A 26,362-nucleotide genomic window follows, 5' to 3' on the forward strand; every position below is an offset into this window, starting at 1 on the left:
TCCCACGGTGGAGCACAGTCACCTTCAATGCCAGATGAGCAACGATGCCGGCAGAGGCCTCCGTGGTACTGAATGGTCCTTTCTGGACTTGTGGACCCCGCAGAAACAATGATGTGCTCAGAGTCTGAGAAGGTGGGATCAGTCTTAGAGACCCAAGAAGCCCACCCCCTCCAAGCCCTACATCTTAGCAGAGAGGAACTGAAAGGCAAGTGACCTGCCCACAGACACACAAAGCTTAAGAGCACACAAATCAAGGTCAAAAGCCGAGTTTCCTCAATGCCACTCTTGGGGGTTTTTTTTCAGTCACTGGGAGACCAACACCTAAAGAGGCAAAGGGTTGCCTGAAAGGACACCATCATTCATTAAAAAAATGAATGTCAATGAAGTATGCAGACACCAGTTCTCCTCTTGGGAGTGTGAAGTTGTATACCGGGCTTGCTCTCAGGGAATGTTTATGTGATTCTGTTTCCATCAGCTAAATAATTCCAAACAACTAACGTCTTTGGCCCTCCGACCTCCAGGTGTCCACTTTGACAACTTGCCTGAGACAAGTGTGTTCAGCTGGTTCTTTCTAACCCCCTCCTTCTCGGCCCCCCACTGCTAAGCGTCTCTGCCTGTTCTAATGGGAAGAAATTGTGTTGAACTATCCTCCAACTGTCTTTGATGTAAAAAAGCAGCATATGGAGATGATTTAGTTTGGGTCCTGAGTTTTCAGAGAAATACTTTTATAACATTTCTAATTGACCTCAACATCAAAGAAGGCCTATCACTCATAAGATGGAGCAGCAGAGAATAATTAAGGATGGCCGAGTGGTGAGATGTCAACCAGATCTGGCAACAGTGACACCACCTGTACTGTCATCATCTTAAAAGACCACATGGTGCATAATTACACAAAATGTCTTAGGGGATGCTGACCAAAAAGCTTTGCCCTCTAAAAAAGAAGCCAAAAAATACTTGTTTAGTACCATAATGATTCTCCAGAAAGCTTCCCACCCACCCACTGGTAGAAAGAAATAGTCAAAATACTAATAATATACTGGAAGACCCTGACTGTCCTTCATTTAGTGACTGGATAAACTGTGGCATGTTCATATAATGGACTACTCCTCAGCAATAAAGAGATACATTGATATAGCAACAACACAGATGAATCTCAAACACATTATGCTAGCCAGACTTAAAAGGTACCTACGCTACGATCTCATTTCTAGGACATTCTCAAAAAGGAGAAACTGCAAGAACAGAAAACTGATAGTGGTGGCCAGATGCTGGGGGGAGGGGCATGCTGACTCTAAGGGGCACAAGGGAATTTGGGGGAGTTGTGGGACAACTGTGCATCTCGACTGCAGTGCTGGTTACATGACAATATCCACCTGTTAAAACTCGGAGAACTGTACGGTAAAAAGAGTAATGTTACTGTACGCAAATTATACAAGAAAAAAACTAGTAGTAATCAAGGAGAAGAGCAAAATCCGACAAAGAATTTAAATGTTTACTGTTTCTAGGTAAATTTCCTTCTGATATTTAAAAACAAACTTACTGTCTCTGTGTTGTTATCTGTGGCTCAACTGACTGGGTGTGTCCTTAAGAACAACTGACTTCTTTCCCCCTAGTGAGAGCAACAGGGATTGGTAATTAAGCTTCTGAAACATCAGCATCCAGCACGTGCTGGGCACAGTGATAGGAGCCGGGCAACTGAGTGAAGAGATGAAAACACAGGAAGGAGGTGGACCGGAAGTCCTCAACACAGACACGGCTGCTCTGACAAAGAACCCCCATGGGTTATTTTTTGGGATTTAACATTGTGTCATTCATTCATTCAATTCATTTTAAGTCAAGCACAGTAAAAAACAGAGATGCAGAAAGTCTTAGAACTCAGGCCCACATGCAGAAAAACACATTCTTGCACTCCGATTGCTTCCATAGTTACGCACAGGCTTCCATGAGATAAAGGGGACCCCTGGGAGATGGCAGGGCACACTGTTTATGCTGTTCTGAATGGGCTGTGATTGTTGTCCGGGGAATTCTGTAAGGAGGTGGTTCTGGCAGGGATCACACCTCAGCTCCACCTTTGGGCTTCCAAGAAAGCTGCTAGTTAAAGAGTTAAAGGTGTCTAGTCTGTGCCTGACACTTCATGGGACACACAGAAGGATGTCTCCACTGCTCACAGCCTGAAATAACCAGCCTGGGGCAACAATGCCGCAGGCCTTGCCCAGCTAACCTGCGATTGAGAGAATGCCATGGGTGTTCCTTGACTCCCCTCTAAAGGACCCTATGAGGACCGGTTCAGAAGGCTACTTGTTGGTGTGCTTTGAGACTTTGGGGAACTGACTTCTAGTGTCGGGACACCTTTGGCGTATTTAGTGCCTTTGGGTGACTTAGAAACAGGTGCCCCTCCTCCAGCAGAGGCCTCAGGGCACCAGCTGGATTTCGGTCCTGGACCTCCCTCCCCCTTTCCTAGACTACTTCAGAGACTGTGGCAGAACACAAACTGCTCGTCCTGCAGGATGACCTTGCCTACCAGTCAGGAAGTTCTGTGCACTAGACCCATCCTACCCAAATCTGTGGGCGGGGATACTGACAGAGGGTCAGCAGGTTCACACAAAGTACCGACTGGCATGATATTATTGGGAATAGCAAACATAAACACCTGGGAGCTCATGTTTTTCAAACTGGGCTGTCATTACTCTATCAGGCGTCCCCAACTACGGCCCGCGGGCTGCATGCAGCCCCCTAAGGCCATTTATCCGGGCCCCGCTGCACTTCCGGAAGGGGCATCTCTTTCATTGGTGGTCAGTGAGAGAAGCACTGTATGTGGCAGCCCTCCAGCGGTCTGAGGGACAGTGAACTGGTCCCCTGTGTAAAAAGTTTGGGGATCCTGCTAGGTCAAAGACTGATCACAATGACTTCTTTGCCGTCTCCCTGTTGCTACCATGAGTGCCAAAAAGTTCCCCAGTTGATCCAGCTAGTTCTCAAACCATGTTTGATGACCAAATGGCTTTCCAAGGCTCACTGTCTGGAAAAGATACAGTTGGAGCCGTACCTCACACCTTCCACCCAAATGAGTTCCAGATGGATCGTCTATTTAAACAAAAGAATATGAGAAGAAACCACAGAAAATTTTTTTAATAAATTCAAAGTAAGAAAGGACTTCTTAGCTGTGACACAAAACCTGCAAAAGATGTAAAAATATTGATAAATTTGAGACTTAAAAAATTCCATTTGAGATGAAAAAGTTCTGGAGGTGAATAGTGGGATGGTTGTTCATAACCAATGTGAACATTCTTAATGCCACTAAACTGCACACTCAAAACGGATTAAAATGGTAAATTTATGTTATGTATATCTTACCACAATATTAAAAAAAACACATCCATGGGGAGGGGGGCACCAGAAACAAAGTTAAAAAACAAACGGCATCCTGAAGAAAAGATGTACAAATCATGTCACGGACATAAAGCTATTTTTCATGTAAAAATAGTTCCTACAAATTAATAGAGGTCTAGAAAGCAATTGAAAAATGAAAGTTCCAGCAAACACAAATTAAACACACGAAAAGATGCACATACTCATTCCTATTTAAAAATTAATGAAACTATACTTATCAAAGTGGTAAGAACTAAACAGTTGTGGGGGAGGACAGAGAAATCAGCTCTCTCAGCTGTGGGTGGTTGGGTTGCAAACTACTCATCTTATGTGAATTATGTGAAGAGCAACTCAGCAATGCCTACCAGAATGACAAACGCTTATGCCCTCTGACTCAGCAATCCACTTCTGGGAATTTATCCTACAGATAATTTGAACATTTTATACACAAAGGTATCCACTGAAGAATTATTTGTAACAACAACAAAAACCTCTGAAAGTTTACAGATAGGGAGAGAGTTCAATAAATGACAGTAAACCCACAGAACAGAAAGAGGCATTTCTTTTGTAATGAAATTATTTTCAAGGTATGTTATAAGGAGAAAAAGAATAAACCAGAAGTCACCATACTGCTAGAGAAGAAGGCCTTATTTTTCCTAGAAGATGGGTAAGAAACTGCCAGATCAAACAAAGCTGGAAAAAAAGGCCACCAAAGGAGATGCTGTCCCCTCTAGTCTGTGTCACACTGCCCCGAGTGCTAACATCCTACCAGAAGGCATCCTCTCTGTCAGCTAGCTCAATGGTGGAGATGGTCTCTGGTGCCCCTTTACTCCTCAATTTCCTCACTGACAACCAAGGACAAATGGAGTCCCATGAACTGACTCCCGGTCTCAGTTTTGAAACTTCACTCCTCCACGCCACCAATACGACTGAGTCTCTAGCCACACAATCAGCATCATCTTTGGGACTGGGGCTCAACAGTGAGTAGGAGAGCTGAGCACCTGCCTGTCCAGACCTGAACAACAGAGCTGGGAGGGCCGAATCTGCCATGCCAGCTCACAAGAACCCACTGTTCCTTCTGCAGGAATTTCGTTAGCTGGTTGTTAAACGCAGTCATTGTTAAAATAGTGTAGAATCAAACTCTATCCCAATCCCTAAAATGACACCAAAAACTAAAAAGATAGCACTACAGCAGTCAGCAGTACTGAAGGTGAAAGATTTAGTTTGATGAATAGCATTTGTACAAGTGTGAGAAATAGTCTAACAGTAGATCACAAGTCAGATTTAATGGCAATAAATTTATTGGGAAAAGAATTAGCAAGTCAAAATGAAATTCCATTTATCAAAACGTTATCAACCATAGGTCAGCCATGGCAAAAGTGAATGCAAGTGTTCTGTGAGACTTAATTGGCTATATGGAACTTCCAATAAAGACTATGCATATTTTGCCTGACCAGGTGGTGGTTCAGTGAATAAAGCATTAATGCTGAGGACCCAGTTCAAACTCCCGAGGTCACCGGCTTGAGCACAGGCTCATCTGACTCGAGTATGGGCTCATCAGCTTGAGCGTGGGGTCACTAGCTTGAGCACAGGGTCACCGGCTTGAGTGTGGAATCGTAGACATGACCCCATGATCACTGGCTTGAGCCCAGGGGTTGCTCACTTGAAACCCAAGATTGCTTGCTGGCTTGAGTCCAAGGTTGCTGGCTTGGACATGGGTTTACTGGCTCAGCTGCAATCCCCGGGTCAGGGCACTTATGAGAAAGTAATCAGTGAACAACTAAGTGCCGCAACGACGAGTCGATGCTTCTCATCTCTCTCCCTTCCTGTCTGTCTGTCCCTCTCTCTCTCTGTCTCTCTTGCTTAAAAAAAAAAAAAGACTACCTATATTTTGTTTTTATTTATAAATTGTGTTATACATCTCTCATATCAGTAAAATGTGTAATAAATGTGTGTATGTGTATACACATGTGAGATGACCCATGAACAACACGGGTTTGAACTGCACGGGTCCACCTATACGCAGATTTTTTTCAATAAATACATAGAGTACTATAACATGATTTTTTAAATAACATTTTCTTTTTTCTAGCTACTTTATTGTCATAATATTGTATATAAAATACATATAACATTCAAAATATATGTTAATTGATTATGTTATTTGAAAAGCTCCTAGTCGACAGCAAGCTATAAGTAGTTAAGATTTTAGGGAGTGAAAAGTTGTATGTGGAGGCCCTGGCTGGTTAGCACAGTCAGCTGGAGCGTCATCTGGAAATGACAAGGTTGTGGGTTTGATTCCCAGGCAGGGAACGTACGGGAAGCAACCAATGAATGCACAACTAAGTATAACAACAAATGAATATTTCTCTCTCTCTCTCTCCCCCCCCTTCCGTTCTCTGTCTCTCTAAAAGCAATCAATTTTTAAAAAAGGTATATGTAGACTTTTGGCTGCACAGGGCATCAGAATTACTAATCCTTGCTTTTTTCAAGGGCCAACTGTATAATATTATACACACACGTAAGTAGTACAGGGTGGAACAAGAGTAGGTTTACAGTTGTGAGTATGTGAAAGAGTTTACTCTTGTGTTATTATTTACTGATGTATTATTTTCCATACAAACATAAATACATACGTTTCAATTCACACTGAATTAAACCTTGCGACCTCAAGCCTAAATGCTCGAAGTTCTAGTTTCCTAATCAATAAGAGAAGCATAAAATCCCACTTCCCGCTGACCTTCTGGGGTCAGTGGGAAACTAGAAGCTCTCAAGCTGACTCTAGTGCACCAGTATCCTCACTCCTCCCGCCGCACAGTGGCTGATTTTGAAATGCCTGCTCCAAACAACTTTCCCAGTGACATTCGGCTCTCAGGCCACTGTCTTCTTGACTTGAACCTCTTTCTTGTCATAGGAAGAAGTGTAACCCAAGGAACAAGAGCAAGATACCACGTTGAAAACTGCTCTGGGTCCAGCTGTCCCTGTCTGCTCAGGGGCAAGCTCTCCGGGTCCTCTCACACCCTTACACCGGGCAGAGCCTCCACTGGCTCGAGTGCAGGAGGCTGACACCTGGTCGGAAGGCTGGCAATGCTCCCGAACCCGCCGCAGCAGAAGCCTTTCCTCACCAGCCCGTCTACACAATTCCACTGGAACCCTCTGTTCCTCCCTGGGTACAACTCCAAGCACTTCCTACAGAACTAATTTTAAACCCTAATTAAATCCTATCCTTTCAGAACATATGATACACCTTTCTACGTGTCCTAGAATCAATTAAAATAATTTACTGGGGAAGAAGTCAATTCCATCTTAAAACTCTCTCTTTTCTTTCTGAAGCCCCAATTTTCAAGCATCATAAAAAAGGAAAGCAAATTTGGGAGGACTGACTGTTAGCAGGGAGATTGCCAGTTCCCAACGGGTTTAACATCAAATCCCTTAGGTTTTCCTTTTTAAGTTGCCAATATTCCCGGGCAAGCATGGCTGTGCTCGCAGCCTAGGCACAGATGGATGCCTGCTTTCTCCAAGAACCACCCAGGCTATAATGTAGGGCACATCAGTGCCTACTGCTCCTGGTATCTATTCCCTCCAGTAACTGCAATGGGATGAACCATATTTTCCTCCCACTATACTCACCTCTCCCTTCATACTTGAAATTTTAAAACTGTATATGACACTGAGAATAGAAAACATGCTAAAAAGTTCCGACAGGTTTTGGGGAAACCATCAGTATGCCCCAGTGGAGAGGGCACCACCATTTTGTCCTTGTTCCTACTCTCCAGCTAGCAGAGGATACCGAACCCACTTTGTACCGAGGCAGGGTTGATGCCTCTCAGGGCTTTTGTGATGATGAAAACATACTGTGCATGTTAAGGGACTTTTTTTTTTTTTTTTGTATTTTTCTGAAGCTGGAAACGGGGAGAGACAGTCAGATAGACTCCCGTATGCGCCCGACCGGGATCCACCCGGCACGCCCACCAAGGGCAATGCTCTGCCCACCAGGGGGCGATGCTCTGCCCACCAGGGGGCGATGCTCTGCCCCTCTGGGGCGCCGCTCTGCCGCAACAAGAGCCACTCTAGCACCTGGGGCAGAGGCCAAGGAGCCATCCCCAGCGCCCGGGCCATCTTTGCTCCAATGGAGCCTTGGCTGCGGGAGGGGAAGAGAGAGACAGAGAGGAAGGGGGGGTGGAGAAGCAAATGGGTGCTTCTCCTATGTGCCCTGGCCGGGAATCGAACCCAGGTCCCCCGCACGCCAGGCCGACGCTCTACGGCTGAGCCAACCGGCCAGGGCCTGTTAAGGGACTTTTTAGTGATTATTTCTCCACTTTTAAGACTCATAGGAATGATGACTACCCTCCTTCATTTCAGAATTTTGTGATTCTGACTATTTAAGGTAATTGATCATTGAACAATAGATATTTCTGGAATATCTTCTCTTCACAAGAAGCTGGGAACAAAAGAATTAGGATACCTTAAGTGGCAATCGAGGGAAGACACACACACACACACACACACACGCATGTGCACGCACAGAGCTAGCAATGCAATGTGAGGAGTCTAAATGTGGATGACTGTGTCAGAGAAAATACTCCAGGAATCTGCAAGAGGAGGGCATCGCTTTCAAGGGGATGGTCAGGAATGTCTTCTCGGGGAGAATGGACTGTAAACCCAGTATTCATAGTAGAGAGGAGTGTCCATCATATTGATAACATAGATTTGGATCGTGTGCACCAAGAGGGGAGCAGTCACATAGCAAACCTGTATCATTTCCCTATTGCCACTACTGGACGTCTCTCTCCTGGTTACTCTCCTTCTCTGCCTCTGTCCATGGCTACCCTCCCCCAACCAACCTGTTCTTCACTCCCTCTGCCCAGCCAGGAGGCTGCCCTTGAATAGTGCACCACTCTGGCTCCCTGCAGGTGGTTAATGGGAGGCACTGGCCGGAGGTTGGCAGGCAGGAGGAAAGAGAAGTGGGTGCTTCTTCCCTGACATGGCAACTACAGGTGGCCCTCTTTGGTGGCTCCAGCTCTCAGCCAGTGGAATCCCCAGACACTGCATACTTGGCCATCTTAAAACCTTCATCTAGACCAGGGGTCTCAAACTCAACTCAGCATGTGGGCCGCAGAGCAAGATCACAGCCATTCGGCGGGCCGCACTAGGTCTACAAAAGGCAACTGTTACGCAACACTTTTCTCACTGCAGTTGAAAACAAAAAAAAATCAGTACAACAAGCACAATCGTACATGCAGTTTACTCAGTGTCACAAAACGACCAGAAACTGTAGTTCTCATCACAACTGCTGTTAACTAAGCTAATATCTAGCTAGGATGCTAGAGAAATGAAAAATACAAGTAGGCCCCTAGGCTTACTTAATTTTATCCAAAATATTTTGAACTTTGTGGATTAGTCTGCGGGCCGCACAAAATTGTTCGGCGGGCCGCGAGTTTGAGACCCCTGATCTAGACTATCAGGTGTGGACTCTTTCCGGCCGGCACCCTGACTGACACACATGTCCCTTTCCATGTGTCTTCCAAATCAGCCCCTGTCCCTTTATGGCCTCCCATCCTGACCAGCTTCCCCATTTGACTTCCACACACATGCCCCTCCCCAGGGAGCTGAAGGCAAAGCAGAAAGCATTCTTACACCACTTGCCAGGGGTCCCCAGACCTGATCTTTTACCCTTAAAAGCCCTGTTATAAAGAGCGGATATTTGAAGCAATATCTAAGCTGTGTGGGCTCCCCAGTCACAGAGCATGCTATACCAGTGGTCCCCAACCTTTTTTGGGCCATGGACCGGTTTAATGTCAAAAAATATTTTCACAGACCAGCCTTAAGGGTGGGACGGATAAATGTATCACGTGACCAAGACAAGCGTCAAGAATGAGTCTTAGATGGATGTAACAGAGGGAATCTGGTCATTTTTTAAAAATAAAACATCGTTCAGACTTAAATATAAATAAAACGGAAATAATGTAAGTTATTTATTCTTTCTCTGCGGACTAGTACCAAATGGCCCATGGACCGGTACCGGTCCGCGGCCCGGGGGTTGGGGACCACTGTGCTATACTACTCAGCCTGCTGAGAAGGTGGAAACTGAGGGCCTAAGAGAATGAAAAGAGAATAAAAAACAAGGAGTTATCTAGGCTTGACTAAAAATTAGGAATCAGCATGACAAAAGGCACAGCTATTAAAGCAAGTTAAAAACAGAGCTATCAAGATGGCAGCAGAGCACCAGCCTTGGGAGAGAAGGAGGTAGGGCGAGGTCAGGCAGTGTTGGCTCTGCACGATGACTCACAGCAGTCTGCTCAGCTAGGCAGGGTGCAGGGGAAGCTGCGAAGTTACCCATGGGTGGCTCTCACACCCAGGCGGCATCAGGAAGTCTGACCAGCAGCCTCTCTAGGTCTTACTCATTGTCAGTCCCACCCTAAGCCTCTAGGACATAACTGACCTGTTCCTTCCTAGGATAGCACATCAAAGCCAGACTAAAGCAGCCACTGCCCCAGACCTCTCACTTCCATCCACTCTCTTCCTTCCCAGCTCTGAACACCACGGTCAATACCTTCTTGCAAGGGCATTTTCTTCCTCGCTAGGTGCAGGATCCTCCTTGCCTACTACCAGCTCCAAACCCTAGGTCCATCAGTCAACGCTTTTTCTGTCTTGAGTCTGTAGCCCAGTGGTTCTCAATGGGTCAGCGGTATCCTTCAAGAGACTTTTAGCAATGTCTGGAAATATTTTCATTGTCCCAACTGGGACAGGATGTTACTGGCATTCAAAGGGAGAGGGGCAAGGGATCCCTCTAAACATCCTACAATGCACAGCACGCCACCTGACCAAACTGTCACTGGTGCTAAGGTTGAGAACTAGTACAGGAAGGAAGGAAACGTGTCTTGAACACATCGTATGAGCCTGGCACTGTAGAAACTTTAAAAATATTTTAGACTTCCCTTCTGAGACAGTGACAGAGGAATAGGTCACAAAGTGAACCGCACCACCTATCACCCAATTTCCAGACTCTGCTTAGCATTTTGGGGTGTTTGATAGTTACCTCCACCATTCTAAACATATTATCTAAGTCTAATGTCTTTCTGAACCTCAGTTTCCCTGTCTGTAAAGGGTAGATTACGATACCTACCTCCAGCTCCTGGTCTAGAATGGGTTCCCAGTAAATATTAGTCTCCTTGTCTCCTTCTTCATGCTTGGTTTCCAGTTTCTTCCAGGGAATATATGGACAGAGACACATACATAGGTGCTCCTACACCTACCTGCTCATATCTTATTATTGATTATTATTATTATTATTATTATTATTATTATTATTTACTAAGTGAGAGGCAGGGAGGCAGAAGAACAGAGTCTTGCATGCGATCCATCTGGCAAGCCCCCCACCAGGCGATGCTCTGCCCATCTGGGACCACTGCCCTGTTGCTCAGCAACCAGGCTATTTTAGTGCCTGAGGCAAGGCCATGGAGCCATCCTCAGTGCCCAGGGCCAACTTGCTTAAACCATTTAAGCCATGGCTGCAGGAGGGGGAGAGAGAGAAAAAAAAAGAGAAAGGGAAGGGGTGGAGAAGTAGATGGTCATTTCTCCTGTGTGCCCAGACTGATTCTCAACCTGAGATTTCTACCTGCCAGGCCGATGCTTTACCGCTGAGATAACAATTGGCCATTGCCCTGTTCATATCTTTATGTTTCCACAAGCATCTGAATGAATGAATGGTCTTTCTTTGCCTGAACACCAAAACAAGTTTTTAAAACTTGATTTCTCTCACTTCTTACTTTGGTTTTCCATTTTCACTGGCTGTGTAAAATCTGTCTATTCTATTGGATTAGAATATGTTGAGATGTGAGGTCCTTCCCAACACCCCAATAAGCACCATAACATTCAGATGTCCAATCAAGCCTGGATGAATGAATAAATGTCAGACAAATAGTATGATTTCCATGACAGTTTTGTTGAATAGTCCACACATGTTGACTATAGTTTAACATCGTCATTCCTTGATATTTCACCTGAATGCACCTTTTTTTTTAATTTTGTGACAGAGACAGAGAGAGGAACAGATAGGGACAGACAGGAAGGGAAAGTGATGAGAAGCATCAATTCTTCACTGCAGCACCTTAGTTGTTCATTGATTACTTTCTCATATGTGCCTTGACGGGGGGGGGGGGCTACAGCAGACCAAGTGACCCCTTGCTCAAGCCAGCGACCTCCGGGTTTTGAACCTGGGTCCTCTGCATCCCAGTCCAACGCTCTATCCACTGCACCACCACCTGGTCAGGCTGAATGCACCTTATAGACTCAATTTCCCGGCATTTTCCTTTTCAAATTTGTGAGCGCTTTATGTTACCAGTAAGAACTAAAGATACCCACTTAATGGGCCCAAAGAATAAGGAAGCATCCTTTTAAAGTGGCCTCACATGTGGCCATGTTCTTTGCACAAATGAGACCCCAGTCCAGGGGAACAAGGACGGGCACTCAAACGTGTAAGTGGGCACTTACTCCCAGCAGCTGGCAGAGCCTTGCCGTTAAGTAAATCCTAACAATTCAGCCTTTCAGCCACCAACCTAATAGGCTTTTCTTGGCACGGGCAGTTTTGGCTTGGCCAAGCACTCATTTTCACATCTTAAATCAGCATGTGTCAGAAATGAATGGAGGCTCAGATCCACCGTATGCCTTGCATTCTGTAGTAAGCTCATCATGGTCAGGGGCGCAGGGGCCCACGCACTCATTTCAGCTGCTTCCTCCATAGAGATCCATTACAAAAATCAGCAATTGGTTTCTCCAATCAAATTCCTCGGGTCTTATTTGGTTGTCTAAGATGGTTTTTAACTTAAAAAGCAGCTAGCAAAATAAAATTGACATTTCAGGCACTTAAAGTACATACACCATATTAAAACATGAATCTGCATGTTGACATATCTGCAGTTCCTAACAGCGCCGGGAAGACCATCCCTCTGAGTATTCAGGAGCAGCTCTCTCGCTGAGCAGCTCACTTCTCCCTGCAAATTCTGGCAGCTTTTACTTGCTCCAGCTTCCCAGAATGCATCTCTTTCCATCTTAATAGAAACTCTTTAACTTTAGCTTCTCCTGCCCTCTTCCCAAGGAAGCCAGGTAGGCTTTGAAAATGGCATCTCCTTAAGCCCTGTCTCCAGCAGGGCTTTTGAATGCACAGTTAAATTCCTAGCTAATTTGTTTCTCAGGAAATCTAAGAATCACCCTACCAGGCTATCAGGGGGCTGATAGAGGAAGCCCAGCACATAAATAAGGTCCTGGATTTACACCTGAATGGGGCAGGGACTCCTCAAAGGGAAAACAGGATGAGCAAGGTCAAACTTGGCAGAATGTGCTCAACCTGTAGGCTGAGCCCAAGATGAGCAGAGAGGGAGAAGAGAAAGGAAAAGAGAAAGAAAAAGGAAAGAACTGAGAAGTGAGCCCTCACCGCCACTCTCACCCCACTCCTACCCCTGGGCATCGGGCCACCTGGGCAGAGAAATGAGAGATAAACAGAGAAGAAGCAGGACACAGATTCAGAGGCATGTTACACAGTCTCTCCCATCCTGCTCTCATTCGCACTCTGTCCTGTTACACAGCCACCACCCCTCTGAGCACTTACTGTGTGCCTCGTATCGGACCAAGCACTTCACACACATGACACTCACCCTTACAACAACCTTGAGGTAAGTGTAACCATTATCCCTATTTTACAGATGAGAAAAGTGAGTCTCACAGAAGTCAAGTAACTTTGCCATAGTAACTGTAAGCACATTGTAGAGTCAGGACTTTGGGTTCAAAGCTCTGAACCGCATTCATTCTCATTTCTGGATATGTACCTTCATAAAGAAACAAACAAAGCCTACAGTCCGCTTCGATGACTCCCTCCCACCACAAGAGACAAAAAGTCTTGTTTTCTACTTGCACAAAACTCGCCATTGGTGGCGAGAGCCAAGAATCACATGCATCAACCAACTGTGTGAGAATACAAAGTGGCCAGTTATTTAATGCAAGTCGTTACGGGATGTAGGCACTGAGAAAGTGCACATGCTGGGCGAGGGTGCGCTCGAAACTGGCCAGGTCATTTCCCGTTTGCTTATTTCTCCAGGTTGTAACTTCTAATGTAGATAATTTTTAAAAATTGCCTGCACTAAAGAAAATGTTGCTTCTGAAGATAAGGCTTACAAAATTTGGTGATAACTATAAAACAGGATATATTCATTCAGTGCCTGAATCACATTACCAAAACCAAGGGCCCTCTGCACACTGTCGCTAGGCTTACCCCGCCTGTCCGTGGCTCCGCTGGCCAGCATTCCTACCTCTCTGTGCCAGACAAGGGTGGGGAGCAAAACACAGACTGATACACTATGTCCTGGAAAAGATTCCACTTGTACTAATGCGCTTCCTCTTCCAAACAATTGAGTCAGCTGCTTAAACTCTACATGGGACTGGGGGAGGGGGATATATGATGGTACTTGGAGCAAATCCTAATCAATTCTAAATGGAAAGTCTGTAAATATCTCCCATCTATCCCAAAGCTTGTTTGAATTACAATGCAGAGAAACACCAAGAAAGAACAGAGCCCCAAGCAGTCATCTTACAGGTTCAGCACCAAATGGGGATGACAGGTGAGGATTCCACTTCGTTCCAATTGTACAATGTGGAAAAAGGGACATCAGGGAGAAAAAAGAGCAGCAATGTGTTAAGTCAGCCAGGCCTGGTCCCGAGCACACTGGTGCCAATGCACTACCGGTCCGCACAGTAGCGTAAGCTGCCAGGAAAGGGGCTACTCCACGCTGTGATGGGGAAGGAAGCAAACCCGATCTGAAGCAGGAGGAGCTGCTGAGGACAAACTTGGTGGCAGTTCTGGCTTCACTGCCCGCAGTTCACATGCTGATCCTGGGTACCCCAGTGGCAAAGACAGCATTCAGAAAGACAACTTTCTATATACACACGCCAGGTGTGCCGTGGAAACTTCTGGCAGGCTCTGCTCTCAATTGTACTGATTTATACACCAAGAAAACAATATTTGTAAGATCGCAAATGACCTCTTAGAGCTTTTTGGCTTACCGAATTTCTAAGGACAGCTCCCCTGTGTATCGTGTGCAAGTCAGCATCTCAAACTTGAGCAATTAGCTGTTAAAAGTCTAATCTTACAGTAGCCATATACCTTCAGTGCCATAGCTCTGTTTTTGTTAAGCGAAGCAGCTTGTAACTCACAGCCTATTAAATATTACACTCAAAAGGTTGCAGCCTCTCATCACTTTCCCAGAGATACACATTTCCACTGCTTACCCATAAACCACAGATGGCAAGAGAAGAAATATATTTGAATTCTACACAGATTTAGAAGAGCTTCTCAGAAGAGAATGGGGACATTAGAACTGTATCAGCACTATCTACTGACTTCTCTCCCGAGCCCTGCCCTCTTTGTCCCAGTGTGCCCGTCAGTTTCCACGAATCACCTAAGTCATCGCTACCCTCCCGCATATACACAGACAGGAACCTCATAGGAAAAGCTAATCCTTTTCACAGTGAGACTCCAAGGGTGGGGGCATTGACTATTTCCCTACACTGCTTTTTCAACTAAAAAAATCTGTACTGGGGATCCTGGAACAAGAGCATGGAGGATTAAAGTACTGTAAAGGGTTAAAAATCCTGACACTCTTTTTCAGTTAAAAAGAAAAACTTTGCATAGTTTCAAAGCTTCCATTTTTCTAACAATGAACTATAGAAAGAATTATTCAACAATGGGGGGGGGGGAATGGAAATTAGCTCATTCCTTAAAGGTAAAGATGTACAACATCAACTGTAATTGTGATTTTTAAAAACTAGCCCCATTCATCACTGACATTATATCTAAATAAGAATAATTTGGACAGCACACATACAAAAATGTCCCAAAAGAGTCGGTACTCAGAGCCAAATCTCCCTGCCAAAACCATTAGGCTATGACTATAAGCACCATCAATATAAACTTTTAAAAAACCAGTGATTAGCAGTTTACAGCATTCATTTGTTCATTGTTTTTTATCCAAAGCTGAATGTGTTTATAAAGGGGGAAAAAATCAACAACATTCTCCCTCTCCACTTCCCCTCCTGATGTCTCTGAATATATTGTATATTATGTTATAGAATAAAATTTATCAAGCTCACAATAGAAATGTCAACAAGAATATAAGGGGAAAAGCCCACAGTCATTTCTCAGAGGTAAGCAACATTATACTTAAATGACCACACTGTGATCTGTAAGCCACACTGGCTTTCAACGTCACCTAAAAAGACAGAAGTGATAAACAAGAGTCACTAAGGATCACACTTGTCAGCTATCACCAGAGATTAGTTACTAGCACATGACAGTTTTGTTTTCTTTTGGACTGGGATTGAAATAAGACACAACTATTTTAGGTTTTAGACTTTTTCGTTGTAAAAACTCTCTAACACATTAAATCTAGAATTGGGGTACAACCACACTTTCTGTTATCCCTAAAAAAATTAACTAGTTAAACAAAGCTATTTTAAACCTATTTTAGTTAAATGATGTAGAGAAACCAAATATCAATCTTTCTCCTATCTCTTAACTGTACATTTAAAGGAATTCATTTAGAATGTGACAAAGGGATAAATTGAATTTATTATAAATAATAGAACTTCCATGTACTCTCCTTCAAGGCCAAGAGATGGTGTATTCTGTTTTGATAATTTACCATAACAAACCAAAGCAAAACAATTAAGTATTACCCTCTACATAGTCTCAAACAATCACACACCCACTTTAAACCAGACAGACTAGTGCCACTTAATGAAATGAGAAACTGTCATTTAGGGGGCAGCCTATCAGACAGAGCCTAAATTCTTACACATTATATTACTTAAAGGTTAAATAATAATAAAAATATTCTGTGAATTTTCTAAAAAGCTGAACTATTAACGCTGGGACTTGTGTGAAACTATGCCACACACTAATACCATTCATAACTGGGGCACAAGCCATATGGAAAGAGAAAGAAGGTCCCGCGTGGAGTCAAGTGCCCATGCGAGTGCTGAGGTCAAAGCCTTTGGCCAGGGCGAAAGGGAAAGCCTTTGGTCAAACGGTACCATCCTCTCTAAAGAAGATGTTAAAATGGATTGTCATCAGATGGCTGCCCAGATCACTTCTCTTAAAGAGCAACTTTATTTGCCTTCCATACAAAAATCTGTCAAATCATAAGCTGTGTAGGGAACAAACAAAATGAAGCAATCTGTCTGGGTTTCTGGGTCCACCTCTTGCAACCTACTAACCAGCTGCCTTGAGAAAGGCACCTGACCTGCTAAGCACCGACTGGATGAAACAAGAAGGGAGGATGCTGACGGCTCTGGCTTCTTCTAGGTCTAGATGCCTAAGGCTCGCTAGGGGGCCCTCACCAATAGAAGACCCTTCCCTCCCATCCATAGGAGGCATTTTTTTTGTCTCAGGATCAGAAATAACTTTCTACTAAGAAGGAGAGACTTCCTAGCAGGTTTTCTCTTTGAAAGTGGGGACCGCAGGCCTACAAGGTTGACTAGTGAGATCAACATGCCTGGTGAGGTTAGGGACCCACAAGCAGTTGGCTAGAATTATGGGTGAACATTCCTAACACATTTTCTGCAGAAAACCAGGGCAGACAAATTAATCTTAATCTTGTCACTCAAGTGGCTTATGCCACACCATCTCCAAAGGAGTCTAGCAGCATGTGTCTGTGCTTCACCCCATCTGGGAGGAAATGGTCTCTGCCTTCAAGGACTTATAACTTTGCTGGAGACAAGAGGACATGTCTGACAATGTCATCGCTTCAGGTATTACCCCTGTATCAAATTACTGAAATTCATCTGAGCACCCATCCCCGTAAACTTCCTGTGTGTATTTCACAGCTTTGCAGGGATGTGTCAATGTTATGGGACCTTTAGGTTCCTAAATGACTGGGTAAGACACCAACTTAGGATACAAGGACCCAGAGGGACCAAGAAGTCAGCCTCAGTGCTCCATGGTTTCTCCATCAGTAAGAACCTTGATCCCCTAGGTTCCTAGCCCCATGGAACCTAAATTATGCCTGCGAGTGGCCCAGAGACATATCCCCAGTGCTAGCAAGCAAGCATTCAACCAAACTGTCACTCACTACCATCATAATGCCCTCCCTTCACATCCTAGAAGACCATCATTAGACCTTCCTAAAGTGCACAGAATTTAATAGTCACCGACTATGGCCTCTAATACATATATTCGAACTTATCTGAGGGCCTGCAGGACATGAAAGGCAAAGAGGAAAAAGGCATTCAGCACAGTCCTCTAAGGTGCTGTCACTGGTCGGCCTCCTGGGCCTGCATTCCCCTCCAGGGCAAGTCTCTCTTACGTCTAAACAGGGGTGCCAGAATACTTAGGACTCACTCTTGCAGTCTGCAGCAAACCAACTCAAAGCTGTACTTGGACTGTCAGGGGTTCTTACCATTCCTTGCTTCAGTTACAGTGCCTGTGGATTTCATGCCAAAATGAGAACATTTTACATTTGAATTATTAGCATCTAGCAACCCTCCAAAGCAATGTAAAATATTTAATGCTCTGCCTTGTCTTGTTTACACTGATCTTGTGCTTGGAAGTTTTGGCTGCTGTGCACATTAGTGTTCCAGCACAGAGAATGCAAAAGCAAAGGAAGCTTTTATTTTCATGAGCTGCAGCCTTTTCATGTCCTAAGTTCATCTCCACCACTCATCATTTATCGAGGGCCATATACATATGTGTACATATACATATATACATATATATAAATACACACATATGCATACATACATCTGTGTGCATGTGCATGTGTGTACTCTCTCTATATTAATCCATTCATTTAATCAGCAAGCATTTATTGAGCACCTATTGTCACATATCTAATTAGGCATTAGAGATAAAAATGATGTGCAAGTCAAAAACCACAAACTCTGGCCCTGGCCGGTTGGCTCAGTGGTAGAGTGTCGGCCTGGCGTGCGGGAGTCCCAGGTTCGATTCCCGGCTGGGGCACACAGGAGAAGCGCCCATCTGCTTCTCCACCCCTCCCCCTCTCCTTCCTCTCTGTCTCTCTCTTCCCCTCCCACAGCCAAGGCTCCACTGGAGCAAAGTTTGCCCGGGCACTGAGGATGGCTCTGTGGCCTCTGCCTCAGGTGCTAGAATGGCTCTGGTCACAGCAGAGCGACACTCCAGATGGGCAGAGCATCGCCCCCTGGTGGGCGTGCCGGGTGGATCCCGGTAGGGCGTATGTGGGAGTCTGTCTGACTGCCTCCCGGTTTCTGGCTTTGGAAGGGTACAAAAAAAAAAAATCACAAACTCTGTGACAACCTCTGGGGAAAGCATATGATCAAATAAATACTGACTATGCAACGTGGTAAATACTGTGATAGGAAAAACAGGTTGTTAAAAATAATATCACAGGCAGTGACTATGTGTCAGGTGTTTGTAACCACTGTGTCTGATTCTCACAACATCCTGCAAAGGTAGGAGTCTCCCCATTTTCCAAATGAGTGTGTCGTGGCTAAACTACACCGCATGCTGCCTCTCTAGCAGCGTAAGTCCCTGCATTGCCATTTGTATCTTAAATCCCTATTCTGGTCTCAACGTTGCACCTGCCAACCTGCTTAACTCATTCAGGCATCAATCAAACTTTGCCTGGTGTTATACAGCACACTGAACACCCAGGGGGAAAAAGACCACCTGAAAGTACTTTCAAGCTGGCTACAAGGATGACAATAACACAAAGCAAGGACGGGGCACAACACAGGGCAGTCTGTGGTCTTGGACCAGTGGCTTATTTCAGACAGCAAGTCATCTGGCTCCTAAAAGGGAGAAAGCATGGAGGAAGTATTCACTCAGAAGGTGAGACACAGGTCTTAAGATCATGTAAGGTCAGACAGTAGAAGAGGGAAGAAGGCCAGGTCCTCAGGACAGCAGTGTTCAGACAGGTGCCCAGAGAGCTCACAGGTTAGGCGGAACCGCAGCCAAGGGTGTAACCAGAGCCCAATGGTGGGACAAGCCAGCTTGCAGCTGCTCCAAGTGCCAACTGATAAGAGACGCCTGGGGCATTAAAACAACCCAAGTATAATAGCAGATGGAAAAATCTGCATTTATAAGAACTCCTCCCATAGACCACTACATGTGATGGAAGTTCTTTTTTCCACCCCCTGCAGTGGGACAGAGGGCGAGACCCCACAGGGCCTCCTGGAGTCAATATAGAAGGTCACCAAACAGCCTTCTAAAGATGATGTTCATTCACTGCAGGGACTTGTTTCCACTGGGAAGGTGTGCATGTTCGAGGCCAGAGAAAGGTGCATTATTTAGAACCAGAGCGGAGAGACCAAGTGCTGGCAGCAACGCGTCTCCCATGACCCTTTCCCCACAGGGCCACCCTCCCCCACACTGGTAAGCAAGTACTTAAAATACTGAGTTGCAGGCCAACTTATTAGCCTGCCTGGATGCCCACATGTCTTGGCTAGTCCTGCAGATGATATCCATATTTGTTTAACTCTTTACTGTTGATAATATACTTTTACATGTGTTAGATGACTTGATTTTCTCAATAGCCATGAAATAATCACTAGGTCTCTCATTTTTTAGATGAAGATTCTGAGGGTCAGAGAAAGTAAATGACCTGTTCAAGGCTATAAAGCTAGCAAGCTGCAGAGCTGATTTTGGACCAGGATATCTGTTCAGTGGTCTGTCTGCTGTATCACTACTGCAATGTTTATACTTTATAAAGTTCCTTATAGTTCAAAGCAAGCTTTTGCAATAGTCTGGGGCCGTACAGACAAAACTATCATACATATACAGATAGACTGACAGACACAGACACACAGACACACCCACATACTCACTCTCTCACATACATACTGTTTTCCTAAAAGTAAAATAAAACAATAATAATGTTCTACTTATTTAAAAACCCTTCTTCTCTCCTGTTGCCGTGGACCTTGTCTCAGTACATTTATACGGTAAGTAAATAAGTATTATTTAGATGACTGACGATTATAGTCCATAGGTAACGTCTTAAATCCTAGATGTTGGTCTGAGTGTAACTTGCTTGAGTGTTAAATATCTGCCCATTTCCATTTCTGGCACGAAACTCCTGCCTCCAACTCATGAAGCAGCCTCTTTCTTATGTGTCTATCTGACATCAGGACTTGTTCTCTGGAAGTAACTATTTCCAAGGCAAACATAAAAATCACAGGACTTTAAAGAAAATAAACCATTTAAATCCATTTTTAGATGAAACCAAAAGATATTGTAGCAACTAGCTGGTATGCTTTCTTTTTAAAAATTCCCAACTCGCCTGACCTGTGGTGGCGCAGTAGATAAAGCATCGACCTGGAAATGCTGAGGTTGCTGGTTCGAAACCCTGGGCTTGCCTGGTCAAGGCACATATGGGAGTTGATGCTTCCAGCTCCTCCCCCCTTCTGTCTCTCTCTCCTCTCTAAAAATGAATAAATAAAATTAAAAAAAAAAAATTAAAAAAAAAAAATTCCCAACTCAGTTTTTCAGAGCACTTTTTTCAGTCACAGGTCACAAAAATTAAATTATTCAAGAAACAAGTTGTCAATTATTCTTGCAAAGTGAGGAGAAAGTTATACACAAAAATGTATACACAGTCAGTATCTAGTGACAAATCTAGTACAAATCTGCAAACCACCCCCCAGCACAGAAGCAGAGGGCTCATCACACCCACAAAATAAAGATGGCAGACTCCTCACGCCTGTACAGGGAAGGTCTCGTGTCTTTTTCTTTCTCATAACACCTAACTCTACCAAAAGATCTTAAGAAAAATAAGGTTGATATACTTAATCTACAAAGTAATCATGTCACCTAATTTTAATCATCTCTCTATAAGAAAATTTATATAATTAGGCCACAATACACAAACAGAATCAAAATATGGTTTTCCACCTTCCACCCACGACTTTCAAAGAAAAACACCACGTGCCAATCATCTTGCTGAAAACCACAGGGCTAAAATAATTTAATTCTAGTTAAACCAAGTATTTCAACCACATACTTTAAATCTTAATCCTAAACATATCCATGAACATGATTTTTGAGAGCTTTCCTTATGATTTCTGCACTCAGTAAATCTTCAATATATAACAAGCAACTCCAAAGCCAGTTATGGTCTCAGTCAAAACCAAACATATACAGAAATATGTTGCTACAGTAACTTTTTAAAAATTGCTTGCATTCTGCACCATTACTTGAACTTGAAAAAAATTTGTGAAGCTTAACTTTCATAATTCTCACTAGGTAATGTAGGGTGTGGGTATTCGTAAATTTCCTTTTCACTAAAAGGAAGCTTTGTATCAGGACATCAAGTGTATATGGAAAAATACATATTTTGATACAAGTGTAAGTCAATACACACATATTTTGTTTGTTTAATGATCTTTCTGCCTACTTTACTCACAATACAAATACAATGCAGTTAAATTCCATAGGTTGAATTTAAAATTTCGGTGTCAAACTGGGTTTTCTGCTCAAGTTAGACAGAAAGGCGCTCAACACACCCTATCAAATACCCAGTCAAAGGGAGCCAATCCAGCCCTTAGATGCCCCCAAAGAAATCGTTCTTTGTCCTAGAAACTGAAAGACTTTACACTCGGAATTACAGCTCCTACAGCAATGGAACAGATTCTGAATATTAGTCTCTCACTCATTGATTTATTAAAAATTTAACGTTAGGGCCTGACCGGTGGTGGCGCAGTGGATAAAGCGTCGACCTGGAAATGCTGAGGTCGCCGGTTCAAAACCCTGGGCTTGCCTGGTCAAGGCACATATGGGAGTTGATGCTTCTAGCTCCTCCCCACCTTCTCTCTCTCTGTCTCTCCCTCTCCTCTCTAAAATGAATAAATAAATAAATAATTAAAAAAAAAAAAGTAAGTAAAAATTTAACGTTAGGAATGAAACCAAAGCCACCACTAACATCAACTGGGTAATTAATTCCTGGTTTGAGTCAGTTTCAAAATCCAAGCCGGACATCAACATCTGGCAAGTCTCCATATAGGGTAGAAGGAGGGATAGAATGAAGATTTTAAAAGCCTATTAATTACTTTGTATTTTCTGTTTAAATCACACAGAAGAGCTAACTCCATTCGCAATTATAGCTGAGCGTTTGCCTCCTTGCCTCTTAAGGGCAAAAGGTGACAAAAGTTACTGCACACTATTCAAATCTGCTCTTGTCCAGGAGTCTTGATCAATACACTCGCATCATAATCTAACATTGAAACTGCCTTTCCACTCCCAGTACTTTGGAGTATGTGGTTTATTTCTGGTCCCCAGCCCTCACTGGATAACTCTTTTCTCTATAATTTGCGCATTTCCTGGAAAGATGAGGGAGATGCCCGGTTCAAACTGCACTTGTTCACCGTTCACTGTCCCCAACATCATGCATTCCTACAACCCGGTAGCATGCATCTCTGGCACCCCCAGTACCTGCCAAGTTCCTCGCCGGTGTCGTAGTAATCATCCACGTTTTCCTGCCTGAACACGGTCATGATCAACTGTCAAGTCTCACCAAAGCCCAGCGTACTTCAGCTCCGCTTCCGAAACCATCACCACCGCTCCTGCGCCTCCATGGGCCCCCTCATGCATCAGTCTGCAGTCCTTAAAAAAATAAAAATAAAAATGGCAATAATACTAATAAAATAACAACCCCCAGGGCTAAGACCCGCTCGCTGAAGACCACTTATCCCGAACTGCCCCTCCCATCAGGTGGAGGGGAGTACCTTTTGTTAAAATCCAGCAGGGAAGCCCCCAGCCCGGCATCGCCTGCGCGCTTGGGGCCGGGCACAACCACACCCCAAGGTCCGCGCCCCGAAAACAGGGCGCTCTGCCCTGATAAGAACCAGCTCCGGAAGTGACTGGCCTCTCCGCCTCCCCTTTCTCTGCACACACGCCCACCCAGCTCTCTACCTCCAGGGGCGCCGCGGAAGAATGAAGCGCTTGCCCAGGCGGAACGCTTCTGGATGGAAGCATCACTCTTCAACATGCAGCGGCGGTGCAGCCCCCGCGCCAACACACGGCTCCCGCACCTCCGCAGCTACCCCCTCTCCTCCCTCTAGCTAGGCAGTCCCTAGAGGCACATTCCTGGCGATTTACGCTCCGTTACCCCGCCGACCCGGCGTGCGGCCGCCCGGGGGAGCAGGGGAGGGAAGGGAGCGGCCGAGGGAGGCGCGGCCGCCCGCTGCTGGTCTCCGCGCCCTGACACAAAGCGCTCGGCCGGGCCCGCGCCACCTGTTCCTACCCGGCCGGCGGGGATGGGGGCGCCTCCTGGCTGCGATCACACTTCTCCCCGCAGCCAAGTTTCCCCGCCTTGGCCTTCCTGGTGCCCCGGGGCGCTGCCCCGACAAAACCCCGCCGGGCTGTGGCGGCGAAAGCAAAAGCAGGCGACGGGGCCCGGGAGGAGCAGGGGAGCCGCGCGCGGCCACTCACCCGGGCGCCCAGGAGCTGCCCGGATCCCTCCGGAGTGCTGTCGAAGGCCGATCGCAGGCTCCAGTGGTGCGGCGGCGTGAGCGCAGGGAGGGAGCGAGTCCGAGACGCGGATCCCGCGCGTCCGCCCCGGCGTCTGCTCAGCGGGGCTCTCCCGCTCCGGCTCCGGAGCAGCCCCTCGGCTCCTCACCGGCTTCCGGGCGCAGGACGGCCGGCAAGCGACCAATGGGGACCCCGCGGGCGGGCTAGTTGCACGGCCCACCCACCTCCAAGCAGCCTGGCCCCGCGGCGCTGCGGGCTTGGAGCGGCGCTCGGTGCTCCTCTCTGCTCAGCGCTCCGGAGTCGCTCGCTGGCGCGCTCTACCGCGCACCCCCGCACACACCCACTCACCCCACACCCACGCCGCGAGAGGACCGAGCGCAGCAGCTAGCAAGGTGGCTGCCCCATCTGTGACACGCCGCTACGCTGCCACCCTTCGGCTGGGTTTTAGAGTAATATGATTCCTGCGTCCCGCAAAAGTGTTTGATCGCAAGCTGTGTGCCAGGAATGGTGCTCGCCACGGAAAAATCACTGAGACTAAAATAGATTAATAAAAAATAATAATTCCTGCCTCTGTGAAACTTACATTCTGATGGAGAAACTGTAAGCAAATAAACAAGATTGTTTTGAAGAGATCAGTGCTATCGAGACAATAAAATAGAATACTGGGATAGAGAATGACGGGGGAGGAATTGGGCCGCATTAGATGGAGTTCCTTCCTCTCCAGGATCGGTGGTTTGGGCTGATAACAACTATAAGTAGGAATGCGACCAGAGAAAAATAGATTGAGGTCTCAGAGGCCCAATGAAGCAACAGAAACCAAGGGGGGGGGGGGGGATGCTGCCCAGTACAATATTGGCTATTGATGAGTTGAAATGTAGTTATGCCAAATGGTGTGCAATAAATGTGAAATACACATTCCATGATAGTATGGAAATAGGAATAAAAAATACTTTGTAACATAAGTACTTTTATATTAACTACATATTCAAATAATAGTATTTCGGATATATTGGGTTAAATAAACCATATAATTAAAATTAATTTCACCTTTTATTTTTTTTAAATGTGGCTATTAGAGAACCAGTGTGGCTTGTGTTATATTTCTGCAGACTGAGCTAGCCTACACACAGAACCCATATCTAATGGGACCCCTTATCAATTCTCTGTAATTCTTACCCCATGTTTCCATCAAGCCTTTGGGTGTGGCAAACAGAAAGGATGGTTCCCCCACCCGGACTGCCAGGGATCCCCAGAGAAAAGCTCCTACAGGCAACCCTACTGTATTCTCTAGAGCAGGGGTCTCAAACTCGCGGCCCACCGAACAATTTTGTGCAGCCCGCAGACTAATCCACGAAGTTCAAAATATTTTGGATAAAATTAAGTAAGCCTAGGGGATTAGTCTGCAGGCTGCACAAAATTGTTCGGCGGGCCGCAAGTTTGAGACCCCTGTTCTAGAGTAAAGAATAAGTCTCAAAGACTTGTTGGGAGTCTGCTGAGATTTTGGATCCATCGTATTGTTCAAATTCTCATATTTTCTAAAATGAAATTATTTAAACTCTCTTTGGTTCAACAGAAACTTTTAACCCTAGAGATTTTGATCTCTTGGGGGGAAAAATGCCCCTGAGAGCATATCATTTAATGACTCACAAGAAAGACACATGTTCATAAGATAGAATCAAAGGAAAGTTCTATATTAGGAAGTGGGTATGAACCTAAGTGGTAGATTTGAAAATCAATACAAACGGATCTAGGGAGGTGGGAAATAGTTAAAAATAACAACAAAAAAAAGGTGATTCATTTGAGGGAAATGCAAATGAATACCTCTGTTGGGGGGTGGAATTAAGACACAGATGTGTGGGAGAAACTTGGAAAGTGCTTATGGATAACCGCTTATGGATAGTATTTCTCCTGCAAAATAAATGTGTATTTTTCAAGGCAATGAAAAGTATTGGCTCCGTTTGGACACTAACATGTCTTCCCTACCCTATTCAACAGGCTGACCACAGGAGATTCTCTGAGGTAGCAAGAAAAGGCATGAACTTGGGAATCACAACATTGGATCAATATTGGAACCATTTAACAGACAAATGACCTTGGCTGTGTCACTTCACTTACTTAGCTTCATGTCCATGCTAATTTAGGCAAGCATTTTAGAGAAGGAAAATGTGGTAGTTGAAAAACAAACCCAAAAAAATCAGTCATGAACTAGATTCTAGTTCCCCTTTCCGTGAACATGAGTTGGCCCTAATGACTTTGCTTTTAAGAATATGTGGTGGAAGTAACATAGTGTAACTTTCTTCCAGAGTTAGGTCACAAAGAGAGCATCTGCCTGTCTGCCTGCCTGTCTGTCTGTCTGTCTCTTTCTTTCTTGAACATACACTTTCTCACTCTCTCCACTGATTCTGAAAGTCTTCAGCTGCCATGGTTACCCGAGGGCTGCCATGTGGAGAGATCACAGAATGAGAGGAAGCCAGCTGTTCCAGCCCTACCCCCAACCCCAGC

General features: G+C 45.1%; 1 protein-coding gene across 5 annotated transcripts in view; it reads right to left on the minus strand.

The window, feature by feature from the left end:
- The window catches only part of DAPK1 (death associated protein kinase 1), a 194,530-nt gene extending 170,237 nt beyond the window's left edge, over window positions 1–24,293 (minus strand). Inside the window, exons 1-2 of one of the 5 annotated variants that reach the window (XM_066256949.1) lie at window positions 24,085–24,293; window positions 22,823–22,993 (exon numbers count right to left, since the gene is read on the minus strand). In XM_066256949.1, coding sequence (XP_066113046.1) covers window positions 22,823–22,884 — 62 coding nt within the window. In that variant the 5' untranslated portion in view covers window positions 22,885–22,993; window positions 24,085–24,293. Of the gene's footprint in view, window positions 1–22,822; window positions 22,994–23,115; window positions 23,239–23,302; window positions 23,435–23,821 lie in introns of those variants that run through there. The other 4 variants (XM_066256947.1, XM_066256945.1, XM_066256946.1 and 1 more) reach the window with 4 other exon arrangements.
- Between the last annotated feature and the right edge of the window lie 2,069 nt (window positions 24,294–26,362).

This window comes from Saccopteryx bilineata, chromosome 2 (assembly GCF_036850765.1).
Source record: "Saccopteryx bilineata isolate mSacBil1 chromosome 2, mSacBil1_pri_phased_curated, whole genome shotgun sequence".
In the NCBI taxonomy this organism is placed as follows: domain Eukaryota; kingdom Metazoa; phylum Chordata; class Mammalia; order Chiroptera; family Emballonuridae; genus Saccopteryx; species Saccopteryx bilineata.